Here is a 19,025-nt window from a genome sequence, read left to right as displayed (position 1 = left end):
ATAAGAATATAATTTACATTAAAATAATAATTAAGATATGATAGACTTTTATCTCATGTGATTTTTATGTAAAATACATGGAGAAATTAATTAAAACATGCGGTAATTAATTTAAAAATATGGAAACTTAAAAGTGGGGTCCAAAACTGGGTCGTGGGTTAGATAACCCACGCGGGCTAAGCCGACTAGATCATGCGGGTCGCGCGAAACGGGCTTGCAAGTTGGGCCCGCACCCTGGGACGTGACTTGGCCCGGCTGCGGGCTAGGCACATAATTGGCTAGATGGGCCTGCATGTGCACAACTTGTCCTGCATGTGGGGCCAATGGGCCTTGTGCGTGGGCATTATTGCACGCATGGGCATATGGGGCACTCGAGCGTGCGCACTATCTGTGGGCTTATGCATGTGCAGGTCGTGCAAAGTTGTTTATTTACACACTTGGTACGTTCTCCTAGGGCTATGGGCCTTAGCCTTCATTGACTTAGACCAAGGCTCAGCCCTATCGTCCTCAGGTTGGGCCTTCTTGCAATTTTTCAAGTTCATTAATCTTATTTGAACCTTAAGCCTTTTAGCTTGAATACAATTGATACATCTCTTGGAATAATTCCAACTAGGAATGTAGTTAGGGATAAAATTACTTTCCTATTCTAGACGATCCTATTTAAGAAACAAGAAGATGTTGTCACTGTTTTCCTGTTTAGGATGAGACTTGTGTGTGCACATCGGTTATGCTACAACAGACTTGCAAATAATTATTTTATAGGAGTGTCGAATTTTCATTGGGTTTGTTCTTGATGCGGAATTACATCTTTGGAATTATTTTTGGGCTATCAATGATTACATCACTAATGCCTCAGTATACAGCTTTTGTATTTTGTATTGGAATGCATAGTTCTACTACCATTATTTATATTATCTTTATATATGTTTTATTGGATATTGGTGCCCCATTTGCATCAGAACGTCACAGAATAATCAACAATTCAGAATTTAGAACTGATAAGAATCTATAAAGACTATTTATTTTAAAAATAATTTTAGACGTAAACATTAAGAATCTGCCAGGATACTATCGACTATTTACGATGGTCCCTTTATCTTTCTGAAAAAAGAGGCAGCTGCTTATAATTTTGAAAAGGTAAGCGATAATATATTTACAGAACCTAGTAGTTTCTTTATTTGTTTTTTAAGGAAGAGGAAAAATGCTAACCAATGGGGAAAAGAGGTAATTTGGAAAGGCCAGCACTGCTATGCTGAACATTTGGTGTTGGGATGCTGAAGCTTTTCAATTTTTACACCAATCACAGAAAGTCAGCTTTACAATCTCGGACAAGGGAAACTACAGTTTCGGTAAAGACTAAATTTCTTATTTTTGATGGAATTTGGTGCTTATAAGTAAGGTACCTAATTTAATTATTAGGTAAATTATTTATGATAATTATTAAAGTATCAAGATATTACTTTGATTATTAAGATCTAGAATCTCCAGATTTTCATTTTTAATAAAATTTCTCTAAATTTTCTCTTCAAAATTTCTTTTTGTTCTACATCTAAGTTTTCTCTTCAAACTCTTTTTCTTCTACATCACTCCTGCACTTGCAGTAGATATGTATCTTTTATATTTTGTATGTTATATGGATCTAATTAATTTGGGTTTTATGCCTTACATAATTAGTTTCATATATGGATATATATACATATATATATACTAATTTTTTAGTTAAAATATATTAGAAAAATTAATTTTTAAATTAATTTCGGTCTAAAATTATGAGTCTGAGTCTTAAATTCAGAAAATTCTTCCAATCATTTCCTTCGTAAAAAAAAAAAGACGGAAAAAAAACAGACTTTCTCCTCATTTATCCAACCAAGAAAACACTAGATCAATTACGTTGCTGGTCTCTTCTGCTTGCTTCTCTCCTTGCTTGGCCTTCCCTTCTCGTGCTACATTAATTGTGAAATTAAGCAAGATAATGCATTCACGAGAGGATAAATTTATTCATATTATCTCATTGTTCCTAGTCTTGAAAACCACCATATACAATTAATTAGTCAATAATCTTTGTTTTAATCCATGGATGACTTCACCTCATTTACGAGAAGACATTACATTAGCCTATTTTGAATTTGACCTATAAATAACCAACTACAACACTGCAAATCATAACCATTGGACTATTTTCAATCCTTTTTTCTAACTTTGCAAATATTATATAGTAAAACAGCATATTATGAAGATGGACAATAAAGGAGGAGGAGGTAAAAAGGGCGGTGATGGCCGCCACACTCAACTGGTAACTCGTCTGCTACAATGGTTGCTCCAGGTACTGGAGGGGAAGCGAGAAGAATCCACAGGGTTACTTTGCTCAACTGCACCAGAATGAGAAAGCAAACAAGTAGTAAATGAAGTTAACTTTCTTTTCTATCTAGCTCCCAACAAAACCATGTACATAATTTATAACAACAATCAAAATTCATTTTTGGAAGTATACTTCTAATAACCAATCACAAACTTAATTTTTTATTTAAAAATATATATACATACATATATATATACATATATATATATATATCTCTTATAAGAAATAAAAAAATTTGTCACAAAAAAGTATACTTTTCAAAGGTAACTGTGAAAGTCAATATAAAAATTTTATGGTTTTTCCAATGATATCAATGTTAGTTATAGAATATCATATTTTTAACATTTAAATCATTATAATAATTGTTTTACATCAAAAAAATTATAACGTGGACAGAAAAGTACGATATTTTTTTATTAATAAATTAAATTATTTCTTTAAATTTAAGAAATAAATAAACTTATTAGTTGCAGTAAATAATCTTTTTTCTATAACAAAATCAAGCTAATGTAAAGAACAGAATGTTGCAACAACTTATTTTACTTTTAGATTTTTTGTGGCTAAAATATAAATTTGATCTTTGTAATATATTTTCATTCAATTTGGCTTTGCTTAATTTTATATCAATTTACTTCATATATTTTTAGAAAATATTTAAATTAATCACTCATTATTAACATTTGACACTATTAACTTTAGATATTACGTGTAAAATGTATTAATATGTGAAAGTTTCTTGTTGGTCATAATCCATGTTAAATATTATATAAAATATCATGTGACATTTGATGTACCAAATAAAAGTATGTATGTGGACTGATTCAAACCAGTTCACAATTAAAAATGTTTACATATGATATGACAAACATATTAGTCAATTTAAGATCCTAGCATAGAGACAATTTTCTTTGATCAAGAGTTAAAATATATTGGATGAGAGAAAGGATCTACAAAAATATCAGTATGGACATATGCGGATTGTTTGTTTCACAAGAGTTTGTGGTAAACCTGACTATACAACTGTGAGTACAATATTTATGATTTGTCATAATTCATGTTATATATGACATAATAATTTCTTCTTATAATCTGGATTAAATATTACGTGATATTTAACATAACAAATAAGATATATATATATAGATAAGTTTTGATATATATGTAGCACATGAAATTGATGGTGTTTTCACATATCAATAAATATTAATGATGTAAATTTATTAAAAGATTTAGCGTACAGTAAAAAATTATATTTGAAAACTATTTTGTAATACCCAGCTAGTGCCTAGCTAGGTACAAAACAAAAAAAAGAAAAAAACAAGCAAAACATGTGGAGTATATATATATGCATACGTATATATATAATTAAAGAAAAAAATAAAGAAAGAAAGAAAAGAAGAACCCAAAGTGTACTCTAGGAGTAGAAAGAGAAAACACGTGGCCATATATAATATATATATGTATATATATAATTAAGGAATAGAAAAAGGAAAAAAAAGATAGATAGAGAAGAGAGTGGGCTAAGTGGCTTGAAGAGAGAGAGAGAGGAGTGAGAGAGGAAAGTCACAACCGAGAGAGGGAATGACGACAGAGATGTAGATAGGAGGTGGTGTTGCATGATGTCGTGACCAAAAGAGAAAGAAAAAGGAGAATTGTGTGGGATTGTGCGACGCAGTGATGGGCGAAGAAGAAAGAGAAGAATAGAGAGAAGAATCATAGTCAGGTAAAGAGAGAAAGAGAGAGGAGAGAGAAGAAGAAGAAAAAAAAGAAGAAGAAGAATAAGAAGATAAAGAAGAAGAAAGAAGGAAAATAAAGAAGAAGAAAAGGAAGAAGAAGAAAGGAAAAGAAAGAAGATGAAGAAAAAAAAAAAAGAGAAGAAGATGAAAAAGAAAAAAATATAATAGAAGAAAAAGAAAAAAAAATGGGAAAAGAAAAAAGAAGAGGAGAGGGAAAGTCATGGGGAAGAGGAAGGAAGAAGAAAAGAGAAAAGAAGGAAAAAGAAAAAAAAATGAAGAAAAGAAAGAAAAAAAAATAGAAGAAAAAAAAAAGAAAAAAAAGGAAAAAAAAGAAAAAAAAAAAGAGAAGAAAATCCGTACCTCATTTCGTGTAATACAGTTTTTAAAATTATTCATAATTTAATATATGTGTTATCTATTATAAACGAAAAAAATTATCCAAACAGTATTTAAATTTCTAATATGACCGTAGATCGAGGTAGAAAAGATTCCTAAAACTTTTTCGATCACACAATAGGTAAGAATTACTTGTATTCCATATGGAGGCATAATATTGTGCTTATAAATTATAAATGATGTGTGTAAATATAAATATATATAAATTGTGTGTGTGCATGTTTTGTGCAGATATTAATTGATGATAACAGAATTGATAAGAACAAATACGTGAATATATATATATATATGTGGTATGTTGTGTGTGATTGTTTATACGTATTTAAGTATGAATATGTGTGTATGTATTGGTAGAGACTGTGGGTGTATAAACCTAAATATATATTCTGTGTGAGACATGTAGTGAGGGTACATGTTTGTATTGTAATATATATATATGTGTGTATTAATATACACACATATGTTATGGATGTAAAATGTATAACCACTGTGTGTACGTGTGAAATTTGGGTACACTGCATTTGCTGTGTGATCTGGTGCAGATATACGGTGCACTGCGAGAAATCTGAACATCTTGTGCTTATTGTTTGATATAGTACAGGATGATTCAGAAAGTGGTTTAAGAAATGTATGGATCTGATGCGCGTGATGATATCGTATAGTTTGTGGATATGTTTGTCTGTATTTTATTATGTATAGAAATTAAGATCTTAGGTATAGAATAAGTGAATTAGAAATAAGGGAGATTTAGAAAGAGTGTGGAGTGTAAGGACCCTAGATAACTACTCATTTAGTCTTAATCGAAGAGAAGAGGGTGCGTGTGTGACTGAAGTTCAGCGGTTATGGTGAACCTGCACATGGATAATGTTTGAAACCTAGTCCAAACGTGGATAAATATTTGTGAGTGGGTACCAAGCAAACGTAACTACTATGTCCAATGTGAGATTGTGTGTCGTATCCATGCGATGTGGGGATCCTTTTCACCTCTCCTCGATGACGATATAAATAGCATCACGCGATGAAATCTTAAATGTGATATTCTGAGTGTATTATGATATTTCTAGTGTATATGTGATATCCGAGTGGATGTGTGATATTTGAATAGAGAAATATTATGAAGAAAAAATGTTAATTTTCTTTACAAATCCGAGTGGAGTGATATGTGTATCTGAGTAAATTTGTTTTGGTTTGAGGACTCTATGAATCCATAAGTGTGATTTGAAATAAAAATAAGAATTAGATTAGAAGAGTGAGGATTAGAATAAGTTTCATGATATGATTTATTTTATTGTGTACTTCGATTGTCATGTTTTTTTTTGACATTTTTTTTATTATAAATATATATTTCATATATTACATGAATCTATGTATGTAAGTCTCCGTTATAGAATCTTTTTTCTTACTGAGTTCGTGAACCTCACCCTAATTCACCCCACATTCAGATTAGAGGAGATGAAAAACAAGTCCAAGATCAATGAAAGATGACAAAGAAAACTTTGTTAGCTTTTATTTTAATATTGTAAATTAATTTAGATGCCTCAGTTATTTGTAAACAAATAACCATCCTGTCGTAAGGGAAGTGTAATATATATATAAAATATATATTAATTAATTAGAAAAAAAAAGAAGAATATACAGAGCAGGAGAATAAACCAAGCGGCAAAAAAATTAAATGAATGATATCACAACCTAAAACGATTCTATTAAAGAATATGTCATAATCACTCCAATCTGTTGACAAAAATGTCAATAGAATACATGGATGGTTATTTCAAGTTCTCACAAATGAAAATTTAAAAGATCAAATTTCTTAGGAGGAGAGGAGATTCCCACACGAGAGAAATTTCTTCAAGTGATAGAAATCCCCAGCAGAAATAGACATATCTCTAATGAGAGAAAAACCTCTCCTAATAGAACATTTCCCAAAGTAAGGAGATGAGTGATTTCAATTCCTTGACATGCAATTTGGAGGACTAAATTATTTTAAGGGAGGGGAGATTTGTAATACCCAGCTGGTGCACCAGCTAAGTACAAAAGAAAAAAAATATAAAAAATATATATTAATTAATTAAAAAAAAGAAGAATGTAGAAAGAAGGAGAACAAACCAAGCAGCCAAAAAATATATATATATGTATATGTATATATAATGAAATAGCAAAGGAGAAAAAAAAAGAAAGAGAAAGAGAGGAAGAGAAATGAGTTCAAGCAGGTGAGAGAGGAGACTGAGCTGAGTCAGGATCGAGGCCGAGAGAGCGGAGCGAGGGGAGGAGCCTTGGCCGCATGAGGAGGAATGAGTAGCAGTCGCGAAGGTGAGATGCGACAGAAGGGGAGACGTCGCGGGTAGGAGAGAGAGGGAGAATAAAAAGGAAGAAGAAAAAGAAGAAAAAGAAGAAGTGAAAAAAAAAACAAAGGAATAAGAAAAACGAAGAAGAAAGAAAAAGAAGAAAAAAGAAGCTACGGGAAAGGAAAAAGAAGAAGAAGGAAGAAAAAAAGAAGAAGAAAAGAAAAAAAAAAGAGAAAGAAAAGAAAAGGAAAAAAAAGAAAAGAAAGAAAAAAAAAGAAAAAAAAGGAAAAAATTAAAATTAAATTAAGAAGGAAAATGGAAGTGTGGCGACCAATATGATATTGGTGCACCCCATGCAACAATGCGCGCTAATTTGATCATCAGGGCCTTCCATTTCTGGTGAAACACATACGATGGTGCATGGTGATGTTGGCGATCAGGATCGCGTGTCTAAATATAAAATTCACTCCTCATTTCGCGTAATATAGTTTTCAAAATTATTCATAACTTAATATATGTGTTTTCTATTATAAATGAGAAAAACTATCCAAACGGTATTCGAATTTTTGAGAGGATCGTAGATCGAGCTAGAAAGGATTCCCAAAGTTTTTCTAATCATACCATAGATAAGAATTATGTGTATTTCATACGGAGACATAAATTATATGTTTATGTAAATGTGTATATATAGTGCGTTATGTGTAAATATTTAAATGTATGTGTAATGTAATATATGTAACTAGTATGTCTAATTTGTATTTGTTTGTGTTTATGTAGTGAATATATATATATATATGTTGTTACGCATGTATGTATATATATATAAGAATATACGTTGAATGTGATATGAATTAATAAGAATAGAATTGATAAGAACAAATACGTAAATAATTACATATGGTGTGTTGTGATTGTGAATATACGTGTTTAAGTATGAATATGTGGATGTATTAATAGAGATTATGTGTGTGTGAATATAAATATATATTCTGTTTGAGACATGTTGTGAAGATACATGTCTGCATTGTAATATATATGTGTGTGTATTAATATATGTGTACATATGTTATATATGTGAAATGTATAACCAGTGTGTGCTTGTGGAATTTGAGTACACTACACTTGCTGTGTAATCTGGTGCAGATATACAACACACTGTACGTACTGTGTGATCTAGTACAGTTGCACGAAGAATCTAAGTATCCTATGCTTGCTGTGTGATATGGTACAGGATGACTTAGAAAGTAGTTTGGGAAATGAATGGTTCTGATGTGCGTGATGATATCGTGTATTTTTTGTGTGTGTCTTTGTGTTTAATTATGTATAGAAATTAAGATCTTAGGTAGGAAATAAGTGAATTGGAAATTAGAGAGATTTAGAAAGAGTGTAAAGTGTAAAGACCCTGAATGCCTACTGGTTTAGTCTGAATCGAGAAGGGGAGTGTGCGTGTGTGGCTGAAGTTCAGTGGGCATGGTGAACCTGCACATGGATAGAGTCTGAAACCTAATCCAGATGTGGATAGGTATTTGTGAGTGTGCGTCACCTAGCAAACATACCTGCTATAGCCATTGTAAGATTTGTGTGTGTGTGCTATCCATGCGATGGGGGGATCCATTTTGCCTCTCCTCGATAATGATATAATGGGCATCGCGCGATGATAACCTAATTAAGCTTTAAAAGACTAAACAATATAAAATTATAAATTTGAGTTGAGTGATATGTGTGTGTGAGTAAACCCATTTTTGTTTGAGGAATCTGTGAATCCATAAGTGTGATTTGAAAGGATAACAAGAATTAGTTTAAAAGAGTGAGGATTAGAATATATTTTGTGTAATGACTTGTTTTGTTGTGTATTTTGATTGTTATCCTTGTTTGGAATTTTCTTTGATGATAAAAATTGTTATATTCTATATATTACGTGAATGTATGTACGTAAGTCTTCGTTATATAATCTTCTTTCTTACTGAGCTCCTAAAGCTCACCTCAATTCACCCCCATCTAGGTTAAAGGAGATGAGGAACAAGTTCAAGATCAATAGAAGATAGTGAAGAAAAGCTTTATTAGCTTTTATTTTAATATTGTAAATTAATTTAGATGCCTTAATTATTTATAAATAAATAATTATCCTATCACTAGGGATATGTATTAAAGTGTAATTCCGCTGCATATTTAATATTTATTTATTCAACTAGTTGGAAATATTGTGCTAACATTCATACTCACCGATATTGGGGTTCGAGCTGTTACAAAGTGATTAGTTCTACTGTATATTTAATATTTATTTACTTCACTAGTTGGAAATATTATGCTAATGTTCGTACCCACCGACATTGGGGCAGGCTGTTACAAGTGGTATCAGATCACATGTTCCTTGGAACCATCTCTTGTAACACGAGACATAAGAACTTTAGGAGGTCTAGGATCAACAAAACTTAGGAAAATAACCCTTAAGAGATGCTTTTTATCTTCCCTGAAACATTTTTCAACATGGAAAATAGGAGAACAATATTCCACAAACCTAACAATAGGAACCACATAGGTTACTGTCTGGCAAACTTAGGACTCCAACCTGAAGTTAACGAACAATGATACTTAACCAACCACCGTCGTCGAACTTCACAAATGTCAAGGAAAACCATCAAGGCCTTAACCTTTTATTGACCTATTGACCTATCAAATGACTGCAACAAAGCTATTAGGAAAAAACATATAATTTCCTTTAAGATAAGAAAGTAGTTCCTAAGGGAGGGAGAAATCTCTCAACTAAGAGAAAATTTCCCAGGAGCGAGAAACACTTTCCCATTGGGAGCCAGTGTCCCAACTGGGAGAAAAATTCCCATCATAGTTGAAGTCCCCAAAGTGGCACTAGAAATCCCTTAAATGAGAGTTTCCCGAATGACAAGAGTCCCTTAGAGGGAAGAAAATTTCCTAGTGTGATAAAATTTTCCACATAGCAGGAAGATTCCTTAGTTAAAAAAAAACTCTAGTAGAAAGATTTCCTGAACGAGAGCAACATTCCCTAAATAAAAGAAATCCTTTAAGTAGAAAAAAAAAATCATTCAAGTGGAAAAATTTTCCTATAGGGAGAAATTTTCAAAATGAGAGAAACAATAAATAAATACACTGCCTATAACAAATCTTAGATTTGAAGAAACCAAATGACGATTTAATTTTTTTTTAGAATTCACATTGCATCCCTTTAAGAAAACGAATACCTTCACTGTTCTAATATTCTTTTGCAACTATGTTTAGAGACTCCAATAATGGTTCTGAATCCTATGGAAACAAATAACCAAATCCTTAGGAAATAAAATTGCCATTCAAGGAATTAAAATCAAATAATGCCTAACTAGAATCCTCCTATCTATAAGTTGTAGTACTCTTAGAAAAAACTTTTTAGGTGAGGGATATAGCCGTAGGAGCTATCCTCACATCCAACTATTTAGCAAATTTCAATGTGTTTCTTATCAAAGTAGCCCAGTGGAAGAATGATGAACCACCATCACCACACTGGATGATTTTTCTCTTCAAACAAAAAAGAATAAATTGATGGTGTGACAAAACGTTGACTCATATCGTAAGGTCATACTTAAGAGTAGTCTCTTGGAATTCCTAGGAACATGAAGGGTACATGCAAGAACTAGAACTAAATATAACAGTTCGTAACAAAACTGATGATCGAATCTTCTACTAAAAGAATTCGTAATCACCTCCAAAAATAATCATTAATTATGTAACTCTCTAATCCCATTTCAACCATTCACACTTTAATTGTTAAAAGTTAGAAAATCAATGAATTAACTTAGACACCTGAAACTTAAGGATTGATATGGCTTTAGATAAAATAATAATTCTCTAACTATACTAACTATTTTTAAGACAATCCAAATAAAGCACCATCCCATTTAAACTCATAAATAAAGAAACACAACTCAGAAACTAATCCAATGAAATGAAATTGAGAAAAATGTGAGTACGATTTAACCAAAGATATTTCCACCCAATGGAAATACTGTAACGACATCACTTGATTAGAACCTAAGTTCCCAACTGACTGTGCTTATGAAATTAAATTCTGAAGAGTAATAAAACAAAGTCCCTAAGGATTTGTTTTGATAACATAATCATTTCCACAATAAATTTTAGAAGATAAATTAGCTCTTTTACACTAAGAAAAATATAAAAACAATTGCTACCACTGTAGATATCGGTATTTTGAGAATACACCTTAATGACAAATGGTTAACGATGGCATCTTAAATAAACATACTTTTCCAAATAAGAATTAGAAAAAAATGATATCACAACCTAAAATGATTCTGTTAAAGAATATATCATTACCACTCTAATCTGTTGATGAAAATGTTAATAGAATACATGGATGGTTGTTTCAAATTTCTCACAAATAAAAATTTAAAAGATCAAATTTTCAAGAAAGAGAAAAGATTCGCACATGAGAGAAATTTTTTCAAGTAACAAAGATTCCTCAATAGAGATAACCATCTTCTTAGTGAGAGAAAAATAACCTACTAACAAATAAAAATTTCCCCAAGTAGGGATATGAGTGATTCAATTCTTTGACGTGCAATTTGGAGGACCAAATTGTTTTACAGGGGGGAGATTTGTAATACACAGCTGGTGCTTACCTAGGTACAAAAGAAAAGGAAAAAAAAAAACAAAACATGTGGAGTATATATATATATATATGTATATGTATAAATACATAATTATAAAAAAAACATAAAGGAAGAAAAAAAAGAAGAACCTAGAGTGTACTTTGGGACTAGAAGAAGAAAACACGTGGCCACATATATAATTACGGAATAGAAAATGAAAAAAAAAAGAAAAAACAGATAGAGAAAAGAGAGGGTTGAGTGGCTTGAAGAGAGAGAGAAGAGTAGAGAGGGAACAACGACGGAGGCGTAGAGAGGAGGTGGTGTTGCACGATGCCACGACCGAAAGAGAAAGAGAGATGAGAGTTTTGCAGGGTTGTGCGATCCAGTGACCCGCGAAGAAGAAGGAGAAGAAGAGAAAAAAGAATTATGATCGGGTCAAGAGAGAAAGAGAGAGAGAGAGAAAGAAGAAGACAAAGAAGAAAAAAAAGAAGAAAAGAAAAGAAAAAAAGAAGAAGAAGAAGAAAAGAAAAGAAAAAAGAAGAAGAAGAAGAAGAAAAAAAGAAGAAGAAAGAAAAAAAAAGGAAAAAGAAGAAAAAGAAGAAGAAAAAAAAGGAAGGGAAGAAGAAGAAAAAAACAAGAACAAGGGAAAAAGGATAAAGAAGAAGAGAGGGAAAGGTCATAGGGAAGATGAAAGAAGAAGAAAAGAAAAAAAAAAGAAAAAAAAAGAAGAAAAAAAAAGAGAAGAAGAAGAAAAAAGAAACAGAAAAAAAGAGAAAAAAAAAAAGAAATAAGAGAAAAAAATAGAAGGAAGAAAAAATGAAAGTGTAGTGACAAAATATGATGTTGGTGTGCTGCATGTGATAACGTGCACTTATTCGATCATCAGCGAATGACATTATCGGTGACGCGCGTGTGATGGCACGTGGTGACGTTGGCGACTGAGACCGCAGGTCCCAAGATAAAATCTGTTCCTTATTTTGTGTAATATAGTTTCTAAAATTATTCAAAATTTAATATATGTATTTTCTATTATAAACGAGAAAAATTATCCAAACGGTATGCGAATTTCTGAGAGGACCATATACCAAACTAGAAAGGATTCCTAAAGCTTTTCTGATCACACCATAAGTAAGAATTATTTGTATTCCATATGGAGATATAATATTGTGCTTATAAATTATAAATGATGTGTGTAAATATAAATATGTATAAATTGTGTGTGTGTATGTTTTGTGTAAATATTAATTGATGATAACAGAAATTATAAAAATAAATACGTGAATAAATATATACATGGTATGTTTGTGTGTGATTGTGTATACGTGTTTAAGTATGAACATGTGTGTATGTATCGGTAGAGATTGTGTGTGTGTAAATATAAATATATATTCTATGTCAGACATGTAGTAAGAGTATATGTCTGTATTGTAATATATATGTGTGTGTATTAATATGTGTTTACATATGTTATGCATGTGAAATATATACCCACTGTGTGTACATGTGGAATTTAGGTACACTGCATTTGCTGTGTGATCTGGTGCAGATATATAGTGCACTGTACTTGCTGTGTGATCTGGTACAGTTGCACGAGAAATCTAAACATCTTGTGCTTACCGTGTGATCTGGTACAGTTGTACGAGAAATCTGAACATCTTGTGCTTGCTGTGTGATCTGGTACAGGATGATTCAAAAAGTGGTTTGGGAAATGTATGACTCTGATGTGCATGATGATATTGTATATTTTGTGGGTGTGTGTGTTTGTATTTTATTATGCATAGAAATTGATATCTTAGATACATAATAAGTGAATTGAAAATATGAGAGATTTAGAAAGAGCATAGAGTGTAAGGACCCTTAATAACTACTTGTTTAGTCTGAATCAAGGAGAAAAATGTGCGTGTGTGGCTGAAGTTCAGTAAGTATGGTGATCCTATACATGGATAATGTTTGAAACCTAGTACAGACGTGAATAGGTATTTGTGAGTTGGTTATTAAGCAAACATAACTATTGTAGCCAATGTGAGATTATGTGTCTTATCCATGCGATGGGGGGGTCCTTTTCACCTCTCCTCGATGATGATATAAATGGCATCGCGCATGAAACCTTCATGTGATATTCACAGTATTGTGATATTTATAGTATATATATGATATCCGAGTGAACGTGTGATATTCAAATAGAGAAATATTATGAAGAAAAAATGTTAACTTTCTTTATAAATCCGAGTATAGTAGTAATATGTGTGTCTGAGTAAATCTGTTTTTATTTGAGGACTCTGTTAATCCATAAGTGTGATTTGAAATAAGAACAAGAATTAAATAAGAAGTGTGAGAATTAAAATATGCTTTTTGATATGATTTGTTTTATTGTGTACTTCGATTGTGATACTTTGTTTGATTTTTATTGACTATAAATATTATTATATTTATACATTACGTGAAAGTATGTACATAAGTCTCCGTTATAGAATCATTTTTCTTACTTAGCTTATGAAGTTCATCCATATTCACACCCCATTCAGGTAAGAGAAGATAGAAACAAGTCCAAGATTAATAAAATATGATGAAGAAAACTTTATTAACTTTTATTTTAATATTGTAAATTAATTTAGATACCTCAATTATTTACAAATAAATAATTATTTTGTCGCAAAGAAAATGTATTATGGTTTAGTTCTACTGTATATTTAATATTTATTTACTCTACTAGTTGAAAATATTGTGCTAACGTCCGTACCCACCAACATTGGGGTTCGGACTATTACATATTCCAAAAATAACAAAATTATAGTACAAAATAAAGCTGATAAATATGATATCTTATTACACCATATGTATTACATAACAAAAAGTATATATATTATCAAAAAGAAACTATTTTTCTGACTTACTAAAATCTTTGTATTGAACTTTCCATTATGATAATGTAAATAACGATAAAAACTTGTGTAAAAAATATTTGTTTTAAAAAAATCACATTTGTCATTAAATAATTTTATTGAATCATTAATATTCTTTCAACTAAATAGTTGATGTCTCTCAATAAGAGTTTTTAGGTTTGAATTTGACATGTATTACTATATGTATGTTTATATATTAATTAATTATAAAATATATGATTATTTTTTACTAGAAAAGATTCATGAGATCCCGTGGCCATTCAGTTCTACATTTGATTTTCTGCCCATTAAATAGTTATATTGAGAATTTACATTATTCCATTAAGTCAGTCCACATGACCAGGGACATTAAGACCATTTAGTGGACTTTCATTCTTTTAATTAAATTAAAGGATTATTTTAATTAATTTTCTCCTAATAAATGTCATATTAAATTTATTCAAATCCAAAATCTTTTAATTAATCCGTGAACAACATGAAAATGATACAATTAATAAGTCAATTGAGTTCATGAAGTCTATTAATCCGTAAAGAAGGATTAAGAGGGTCTAATAAATTAACTGAGTGTTATTGTATAAAATTAATTAATTAAGCTCAATGCTAAAATTTTTTCAAAAAATCGAGATAGAATGGGAAGGTTAATAGACAATCCACCTCTGTGCCCATCTCTAGGTACAACAATAATATCTGTTCAGTTCTACAAGCATATGAATATCAAACCATCTCCTCACACAACAATTTATTTTTAGTTTTAATCATCTTGAGTTTCTTAAATGACCATCAGAATATTAAGGTTTGTAATCCCTGAACAAAAATAATGGGATGCATCCTTATCGCAATGGGTTGTTCATGCTGATGTCAACACATAATCGTTCACACAATCACACTAAGTTCTAAAGACAAGGAAACTTCTTGACGTAAGTACGGTTATAACCTCTTTAAGAAGAGAATTTAGTTATTTCATAAAATATTTAGATAGTTTTTTTTTTATTTTCTAGTTGTATGATACAAGCAAGTTCTTAAATATTTAAAAAAATTTAGACTTGATGCCCAGAAAATGTCAACGAGGGGAAGGAGATTAAAGTGCTAGCAACTCAGAGGCCCACGATCTAGATTCTCTCTCTAAAGCTTAAACTTCTTACAAACTTGTTACAAGCTCAAGCCCAAGTGAATAGCCCACAAGGCTCTTGATGAAGATGTCTGGTCCTCGACAAGATGGCCCAAGGTCAGTCAAAACCCATGAACAAATGGTGCCCTAATCTCAAAGAACGCACGTGAGGCTATTGGTATAAATGTTGCAAAGGAGGAAGGAAAAGGCTGAAGCTGTAAAACTAAAAGCAGGTAAGTGGGGGAAGAGCCGATATATGAAGATGGAATTTGAAGGTTCAATTGGTAGAGACTTAACCAACAGCCAATAAACCCATTAATTACAATTGTTGTGGTTCAGAAACAGCTTTGGCAATTAAACGGCTTCAGAAGATTGTTACGCCTCACCTCCTTACTATTATTTTCCTTATGAAAATGAAAAAAACCATCAAAGAAATGTATGGTGTCAAGGAAAATTTTAAAAGCTTGCTGGTCTAGTTAGTGCTGATTGTTGATACAACCAGAAGATCAGCAAGGATCCTGGTCAAGAATCCCAAATACCTCTGATTCCAGTATCATGGAAGCAAGCCGAACTCCCACAAGGTCTGGTCAAACTATTCAGCATCAACTTTCCCCTTTTTTTATTATTTAATTTGTGAGATTTTTTGGTTGTTACTGGCATCGTGCTCCCTGGATAGCAGGGAGAAGCTGTTGTTTCATTTCTATTTAAATCGCATTAGATTATGGATGAGGAGGCAAACAAGAAATAAAATAAAAGGTGTGGTTTTTTATCCCAATAATAGAAACTTATGTGCAATCCTTTTTGTGATTGTTCTGGGCACCTATCATTTTGGTATTAAAGCCATGTCTCACAAGGAAAGGATTGAGAATTTGGAAGCAAGCGTCGGTGGACTACAGGACAGCTTCAGTTGAAAAGAGCTCGGAGTTGCCGATAAACTCCACCAACTGGAGGCTACCCTCAAATGGTTAATAGAGACTCTGTTTATTAACCGAGAAGGCTCTAGTTGCAACACCCCAAACTGAAATAGAGGAACACAACCACAGCGAAGGAGCTGAGCAAAATGACAGTGGCCAACAACCTTTTTTCTCTAAGCTCACCAAGCTGGAATTTCCTATCTTCTCCGGAGATGACCCGACCGAGTGGCTCAACCACGTCGCACAATTTTTTGAGTATCAAGGAATTCCGGAAGAGCAGAAGGTCTAGCTAGCTTCTTTTCACTTAAAAAGTGAAGCCAACCAATGGTGGCAGTGGCTTCACCGGACTTATCAAGAAGAAGGATGAATGGTGATATGGACCAAATTTAAAGAAGAAGTTTGGGCTCGTTTTGGGCCACCCGAATGTGAAGACTTCAACGAAGCCCTATCCAGAGTGAGGCAGACTGGGCCCTTACAGGATTACCAAATAGAATTTGAGAGATTGGGCAACAAGGTGAGAGGTTGGACTCAAAAGGTCCTGATAGGGACATTTATTGGCGAACTGAAGCTTGAGATCACTGAGGGAATCCAGATGTTCAGGCCCAAATCCTTGAAGGAGGCCATCAACTTGGCCCGTATGAAGGAATAGCAAACAGGTCAGTAGAGAAGGTTCAATCAGGTCGGACGTAACCCGATCAACCCGTCCCCAACCCTAGCTGTAGATTCGACCCCCAAGCGCCTCTCGTGGGAAGAGATGCAGTGTTGCCGAATGCAGGGCCTTTACTTCAACTATGACGAGAAGTTCACCATAGGCCACCACTGCCGCATAGCTCAAGTCCTGCTCTTGGAAGGGACCGAAAAAGAAGAAGAACCGAGTGAAGAAGAGCCTGAAATTTCTCTTCATGCTTTCACTGGTTGGTTTGCCACAAAAACAATGCGTGTTGCCGCAACTATCCACAATCAGCACATTGTCATCGTCATCGATAATGGCTTAACTCACAACTTCATTAGTGAGCGAGTCGCGAGTTTTCGGAAACTACCAATACTCCCGACCCAAGCTTTCTCAGTCGAGGTTTCGATCGATAGCCCGATAGGGTGTCACGGACGATTTGAGAATGTGTTGGTTAACATCCAAGGTATATTCTTCCATTTGACCCTTTTTGAGTTGCCGTTAACTGATCTCGATCTTGTTCTTGGAATTCAGTGGTTGGAAGCGTTAGGGACGGTCATGTGTGATTGGGGTCGGATGACCATGGAATTCCAGTGGGGTGGTCGATTGAGGTAATTACGGGGCCTTGACGCCCCACCACTCTAGATTACTTCAGCAGAAAAAATCACCAAGGACACATTTTGGCACTCCTCCCTATTCGTAGTACAGCTGCAGGCCTAAGGTTTTTCCTCTTTGCTTTCCTTCCATCACGACATGAAGGCCCTCTTGGATCAGTACCAGGATCTCTTCAATGACCCGTAGTCTATTCCTCCCTACCGAGATGTTGATCACCGCATCAATTTGAAGGAAGGGGTTGAACTCGTAAATGTTAGGCCATATCGGTATGCTTATTTCCAAAGAAGTGAAATTGAGAAACAGGTAAATGCAATTCTTGATTCAGGGCTGATTCGGCCAAGCACCAGCTCATTCTCTTCACCGGTGCTATTAGTACACAAGAAAGATGGGACTTTGAGGTTTTATACCGACTACAGGCTCCTCAATTCAATCACCATCAAAGACAAGTTTCCCATCCCTACGATTGATGACATGTTGGATGAACTCCATGGAGCTGCTTTCTTTACTAAACTCGACCTCACCGCGGGCTATCGCCAGATTAGGGTACACCCAACAGATATTCACAAGACAGCCTTCTGCACTCATAACGGTTATTATGAATACCTCGTCATGCCATTTGGGCTCTGCAATGCCCCTTTCACCTCCCAAGCCATCATGAACAACATCTTCAGTAAGCACCTTCATAAGTTTGTTTTAGTTTTTTTTTTTATGACATCTTGATCTACAGTTCCAGCTGGGAACTGCATCTTGAGCAGGTTAAGCAGGTTTGTGACATCTTGTAGCAACATCAGTTTTTCATTAAGCTAAAAAAGTGCGTCTTTGGACATCAAGAACTTGAGTACTTGGGGCACATAGTCACCTCACAAAGGGTCAAAGTGGATCAAACCAAAATTAAGGCCATCTTAGATTGGCCTCGACCAAACAATGTCATGGAATTAAGGGGATTTTTGGGTCTGACTGGCTATTACCAAAAGTTTGTTCGGCAGTATGGAATCCTTGCTCGGCCTTTGACTAATCTCTTGAAAAAGGGACAGTTTGAGTGGACCAAAGAAGCAGAATCAGCTTTTCAAAACCTCAAAGTTGCCATGACCATCACTCCTACCTTGGCACTCCCGAACTTTGAAGAGCCATTTATCATAGAAACTGATGCTTCTGGTTGCGGCATCTGGGCTGTCCTCACCAAGCATGGGTAACCTATAACTTACATGAGTCAGGCATTAGGCGCTGCCAAGCAGTCATGGTCAACATACACCAAAGAGATGCTTGTCATTGTTATTGCCATAAAATTATGGAGTCCATATTTGATGGGCTAAACCAACGAATCACAACCCCAGAACAGCAAAAATGGCTCTCTAAGTTATTTAGCTACGAATATGAGATCGTATATAAGCCCGAAAAATACAACTATGCCGCTGATGCTCTA

General features: G+C 33.5%; 1 protein-coding gene across 1 annotated transcript; it reads left to right on the top strand.

Moving 5' to 3' along the window:
- The first annotated feature begins 17,071 nt into the window (after positions 1-17,071).
- On the top strand, positions 17,072-18,795 carry LOC110820048 (uncharacterized). The gene is made up of 5 exons (XM_088219085.1): positions 17,072-17,598; positions 17,702-17,708; positions 17,789-18,288; positions 18,330-18,366; positions 18,415-18,795. Exons 1-5 carry the CDS (start codon positions 17,072-17,074, stop codon positions 18,793-18,795), a joined length of 1,452 nt encoding a protein of 483 aa, XP_088075211.1.
- Positions 18,796-19,025: the final 230 nt, after the last annotated feature.

This window comes from Carica papaya, chromosome 4 (assembly GCF_054855325.1).
Source record: "Carica papaya isolate Zhongbai chromosome 4, ASM5485532v1, whole genome shotgun sequence".
NCBI lineage: Eukaryota > Viridiplantae > Streptophyta > Magnoliopsida > Brassicales > Caricaceae > Carica > Carica papaya.
Note: the sequence above shows the minus strand (reverse complement) of the source record. Positions and strands in the feature narration are given on the sequence as shown.

Bases quoted from the DNA above. Each gene is read 5' to 3' on its own strand.
- LOC110820048 (XM_088219085.1), top strand. From the start codon at position 17,072: ATGCAGTGTTGCCGAATGCAGGGCCTTTACTTCAACTATGACGAGAAG. The intron at 18,289-18,329 runs GTTTGTTTTAGT...CTTGATCTACAG, and splicing joins TTCAGTAAGCACCTTCATAA to TTCCAGCTGGGAACTGCATC. The intron at 18,367-18,414 runs GTTTGTGACATC...AAGCTAAAAAAG, and splicing joins ATCTTGAGCAGGTTAAGCAG to TGCGTCTTTGGACATCAAGA.